The sequence below is a fragment of the Ornithodoros turicata genome, unplaced genomic scaffold, assembly GCF_037126465.1.
Source record: "Ornithodoros turicata isolate Travis unplaced genomic scaffold, ASM3712646v1 Chromosome13, whole genome shotgun sequence".
Taxonomy (NCBI): Eukaryota; Metazoa; Arthropoda; class Arachnida; order Ixodida; family Argasidae; genus Ornithodoros; species Ornithodoros turicata.
Window position 1 is genome coordinate 1,765,466 of NW_026999307.1, and position 6,000 is coordinate 1,771,465.

General features: G+C 45.2%; 1 protein-coding gene across 5 annotated transcripts in view; it reads left to right on the forward strand.

Annotated features, from left to right (window-relative positions):
- Window positions 1–3,595, forward strand: part of LOC135372173 (zinc finger protein 551-like) — a 114,210-nt gene extending 110,615 nt beyond the window's left edge. For all 5 annotated transcript variants that reach the window (XM_064605861.1, XM_064605859.1, XM_064605863.1 and 2 more), the window contains exon 3: window positions 2,602–3,595. In XM_064605861.1, coding sequence (XP_064461931.1) covers window positions 2,602–3,492 — 891 coding nt within the window. In that variant the 3' untranslated portion in view covers window positions 3,493–3,595. The remainder of the gene's footprint in view (window positions 1–2,601) is intronic.
- Window positions 3,596–6,000: the final 2,405 nt, after the last annotated feature.

Consider the following 6,000-nt stretch of genomic DNA (forward strand, 5'->3'; position numbering starts at 1 on the left):
ATCGATGCTAATGTCCGACCTAGGCCGACATGTATTACGACAGGCCTGAAAGCTCCGCACAAAAGGCTGTGCTGCGCTTAGCTCACCAACTTGCCACATTGGCGCTGGCTACATGGCCCAAATGTCCGTTAAGCGGACCGCGGTCTGCCTTGGGAACAGTTATAGAGTATACCTCCCTCTACCCTGGCAATCTCATACTGCGGCTTCTCCTCAAAGTGGTTTCAAACATTCTGTGCACCGCCCAAATGTAAAAACAAGTTAGCTTCATATTCCGTTACACGCTATCTTAATTTTGTATGTTATCATAATTCCAAAGTATCATTCCGCTACGAAGCTAGAATCAAAATTGTAGCGGACCCTTTCTTGCTTCGGCGCTAAGCAGTGAACAACGCTTCAGCTCGTGCATCGGTCTTTTTAGTCCATGCTGCACGTGCACGCCCGTGCCACGCAATGGAACAGTCCCGGTGAAAAACATAGTGTGCTTTGCAAAGCGGATTCGCGTCGCTGTCCGAAGGACATGAAGATAAATGTTGTCAGTGCGGCGAGTACGTAAACAGAGTACGTACATGCCTGTGTACATTCATTTACATGCACCTTGACACTCGCAGCATATAGATGAGAGCACTAATTATGGGATTCTAACGCTGTGCCACAACCTACACACTTTGAACTTACTACTACCAATTACTCAGCACAAAAGAAAATTGAAGTCGGTACCATACGTTCAAACCAGAAGGGCGGTATCGACAATACAGATAATACAATACAATATAGGGCAGTACATATTAAAGCACGATTGCGAACAAAAACAACGGTAAATAATATACGCCACCCCCACCCCTTTCTGAAGTCTATGGTAATGAAAAAGAATGTAGTTTGTTGAGAAAGTCTGTTCTGTTTTTGATTACAACAACATGTCGCGGCAGATTATTCCAATCATTTATCACCTCGACGAAGAAAGAATACCTACTAGAGATGGGACGAACCTCGAATCTTTCGAATCCTTTCTTTAAAAAGAGTTGAAAACGCCAAGAAAAAAAAAGCCTATAGTGAAAAGTGTTTCGAAGCAGATATGATACATTTGTTTAATGAAAAACGAATTAAATAATAGTTCAGCTTCGGGAGAAAATATACCCATATAGTTCTTCTCAAACGTAATGTATTTAACCATATTGTTCATCTCAGTACATAAACTCGCGAGTCAGAATTATTTCCATAAAACTAAGCAACAATCGAAAGCAAAATCATATTACTTTTAAACTTGTAATGTAACAGTTCCTACCTGAGCTCTTTCAGTCCAGTGCAATGGAAACAAAGAAACAAGAAAGCACCCGTCGGCCAATGAGGTTTTCGCGGACTCCGGAGTCGCAGTTTGAAAAAAGAAACAAACAAACGTGGTTGGTGGATTCGAAAGATTCGATTCGCCGTTTTGGGCACTGGGATTTGGATTCCCGAATCTCGAATTCCTGCCTAGGATTCGTGGATTAGGTTGGCACATCCCTAATTTCTACCCTTGCGAAAGGAGGTGGGATGTGCACCGAGTTTCTGGTACGTAACCGTCCAGGTCGCGCAAACTTTTTATGTCAGGAGCGTTCAGTGTCAATTCATGATTCAGGAACTGCCAAAATCATTTCGGTCGCTGAAACTTGACTCTACTGCTTAAGTTTTCTTGGCACAAGTCCCGATACAAAGTGGATACCGAAATGTTCCTGGAATATTTCCTGCATATAAACCTTGCCGCTTTCCTTTGCACCATTTCGAGGGCATTAACTTTAGTCGTCTGAAAGGGGAACCATACAACAGCGCATAATCTAAAACTGGACGTATCGAGACTTTGTATATTAATAGGTTAGTCTCTAGCGTGGCATACCTTAACGTTCTCCTCAATGTGTTTACACGAAAAGTACATTTCTTAATGATGTGTTCTATGTGGCTATCCCAGCTTAACCAGCTGTCGATGAAAACACCCAAATATTTGTATTCCACAACGGGTTTAATCCCATTTCCTTCAATGGAAGAATTAAATTTACGAATGTCTCGTTTTCGTGACACAGACATACACACTGTCTTATTGACATTAAGTTGCCCTTGCCATGTTTGACACCATTTAGATATCAAATTTAAGTCGTTATTTAGTACATATGGATCATCAGGTGAATTAATTGACGTCTAGGAGGGACAACCGGATGTCAACAAAGACATTCATTTAGCTGAGCTTAACGGCAAGTTTAGAGGACGAGGAATCTGCAGACATGGCGTGCTCAAGGTATCGTGCACATAATACAGACGTTCTGCCAGTCCGCCCGCTCATTGGTGTATTCGGCTAAACGGCAACACTTTTTTGGGAGGGTGAGATGCTCACCGCTCTCAACATCTAGCGTCTGCTATTAGGGTACACTTCTGCAAATTCCTAGGAGCCTACTACGAATTAAACCTTCACGGTAGCGTATCCATAGTGCACGTAAACATTATCCCATATAAGTTTCGGAATTCCTCAAATCAGCGCTGTACAAAATAGTGCAATATGTTTTTTTTTTTTCATACAAAAGATACCTGCTCGTACTACCATGTTGCTAATATCGTAATCGTCTCCAAAAACAGAGCCCTCCAGATGCCAGCTACTTCGAAAAGAGCCGTCAGCCAAATGGAACCATATGTTGCACACTTTGTGGTCGACGAGTAGGATGCATGTCCGCCTTACGCAAGCACTACCGTATACATGCCACCGAGCGACCGTTTCGCTGTCCAAAATGTCGGAAACCCTACAAAGACTCGTATACCTTCGTGGACCACTACAGCAGAATGCACGGCAAGCATCAGAAGCAAGTCTGCAAGACGTGCCATGACAGCTTCAGTTCCAAGTATTCGTTAAGAGCCCATATGTTTATACACTCTAAGAATTCGGGGGAACGTTGTGAAGTGTGCTTCAGGTGGTTTCGTCCCAAAAAACTACGACGCCATTACTATGTCCACACCGGGGAGAAGCTATTCGAATGCGACATCTGCGGAGCCGTCCTGGCGAGTAGCTACAACTTGGACAGACACATTAGAACGGTGCATTTAGGAGTAAACAGATGGTGCTGCAATGTGTGCGATAAAGGGTTCCGCGACAGCAACGATCTTGTCGCGCACGTTCGGCGTCACACGGGAGAGCCGACGGATGTGTGCTGCGTATGTTCCAGGCCCTTCTACCGCGCAAGTGCGTACGTAGACCACGTACAGCGTGTTCACGTTCGTGAGAGACACTTGAGTCGCGTGGTTTCCGGGAGAGACACCGGGGGTTTGAGACTCCACAAGATGAGACGCACGGGCAAGGGACCGTTGTCGTGTGAAGTGTGCGGCAGAAAATTTCGTCGCAGGTATGATGCTCGGAGACACATGAGGGTGCATACCGACGAGAGGCCGTTTAAATGTGTTCAGTGCGGAGTTCCTTACAAGTGGAAGAGAAGCCTCGTTCGTCACTTTAAATTAAAGCATGTAAACGCTGTTTGAGTTTTTTTTTTTTTTTTCTTATTGCATCAGGAATGCCGTGTATCGTGTTCACTGTTACGCAATCTGTGCGTGTCATTGGGCAATAAAATATTCTAGTAAATTATATTATCTTGTGCGCTATTGCTTGGTGATAAGGCTATCATACGTTTTTGCAGAGTTTTTAATTTTTTGAAGATCCATTGGAATTGTCAAGATTTTGTAGTCTAAGACTGGTATTTTATATATTACATCTCTCCTTATATTAAACATTTTCGATATTTTCAACTCGTTTCATGGTAATCACTGTGTTGGCGCAATGCGACCTTTGTTGTCGATGCGACACTAAAACTTCTGTAGAGGAGCTGGTGTCCTTCTACGTGAGTCCTGACCGGCGATGATAGAATGTCCCAGCGGGAAGATGGTCGTGTCCTCACACTACACTCTTAATTTTTTGCACCCTTTAGGGTGCATTCCAAAGGGGGCATTCAAAAGGTGCATTCGATTAAGGGGGTATTCCAAAAGTACGATAACTCACTGCCTTTAGGGTGAAATACAACACCCTTTTCCGCAGGCTACGCTCTCCAAACAAGGGTGTAATTTGCTACTTAAGAAACACCATTTAGGGTGTAATCCAAAAGTGCTATAACTCACATCCTTTAGGGTGTAATTTAACACCCCTGGTAATATTACACCCTTTTAGAAAAGTGTTGCTATAGTTCTCACAAATGCCAGCAGCCAGAAACTGTGAATCCATGCACATGTACGCAGTTCAATAAAAGAGGAGTTGAATTACGCATGCACTATTCAGGGGAGCCCCTCGTTGCTAATTGCTAAGTCCTGACCGACGATGATAGAATGTCCCAGCGTGCAGATGGTCGTTGCCTCACGCTAGGACGGTGCCCGTAGAACTGCCTGGCAGTAGCAGTGGCGCGCGATGTCACTTCTTCATCGTCTTCCACGGGCTGCCACATCACCTCCCCCCCCCCTCGTCAGACGCGGAGCGTTTCTAGCAGTTGAAATCCGCGTCGATACCAAGACGGAAAGAATGACGACGGCACGTGGACGGGGGACAGCTGGGCTTGGCGTCTTTGGCTTGTGGTACTGATTATGGCGCAGACGAGGGCTGGCCGGATCCTCATCATGGCTTCCATTCGTCGCGGGAATGTGCGGATTTTGATTTTTTCACAGAAGAATAGTGGAGTTCTGTTTACTGAAAAGAAAAACGGAGGGAGGGAAGAATAGGGATTTGGCGTTTGGAAACGCAAATTCTGACTTCCTCTTTCTTGACTTTTGGGCCCTGAGGTTTACTTCTGTCCGTCTGCGGAAGAAAGTAGTGCTACATACTTCTCCATGACGTTGGTGGTGATGGTAATAGGACTCGCCGTTGTCAGCCTCACAGCGGTGGGCAATGTCACGGCTGACGCCCTGGGAGAATGTGCGTCCTGACTGAGGAAAACCTAGGAAGAGCCTCCGACAGCACAGCCGGCACTGGTATTCGAACCCGGGTGCCTCCTTGTATCGACGTGACATGGCCAGCACGCTAACCACTGAGCCACGCGCACTGGTACCTCGCCAGACCATTCCTTCGTTAGAGTTCCTGGCGGATCGCAGCAGCTAATCATAATCAGAAAGAAAAAGACATGACTATGACGCAATACCTTTCTAGGGAAGCGAAACAACCCGGACTTTTTCGGGAGGTCCTCATTCAACAAACTCGCAGGCTTTTCAAGTCGACTGACACAGAGCGTATATTTAGGATATTAAGATTTTTTGTTATGCTCTCAACGCCAGCGCCTCAAGCATAAAAATGAGACCAGGATGCCGCTGCTGTAGTACTACTTTAGCGTTGTTCCATCGTATGGAGAAGTTATATTTCGGCAAGGTGGGACGTTGGGTGTGTTGGAACATACTTGTAGTAGAGTAGCGCGAAAACGCATGGACACGGAAGAGAACAAACTAGCCCTTTCTCTCAACACTTTGGAAAGATGTACATCAACACATAAGGCCACACAGAACCCACAAAATCCTGCTGTCACATTTCGTTCCGCCGGATAATTTACATTTCGGCACTAACAGACGATTTCAGAAAATCCCAGTTCTCCTTCCGCACGCGTTGCACCCTCGGAGATTACTGAAATGAACTATTCGTCAGGTTTCGTTTTCGCTGACCTTGACTCCTGGTGGACAATCGGCCGAGATAGAAGGAGTCAAAACAGGGTTTCTCCTCGTTCGTTACTAGCAAGTTCCCATACTTCATAGCGGTGTTCAGCTCCTTGGGATTTTCTGAAGCCGTCTATTACGAGAACACGAGGGCGCAACAATTTTAGGGATGTGTCTCACTTCGGGACGCAAATAACGGAATACATGAAACGCAAAATTAGGTCATCTGACTGCATTGAAGCCAAAGTTTATTGCCAGGAAGGTGTATGTAACGTTTCATTGTATTGTTCATTACTGATTATTATGCCAGTGTGTGACCAATATTACGTGCCATTTTTGTAGGGGGACAAACGCTCAATTTCCAGTTTT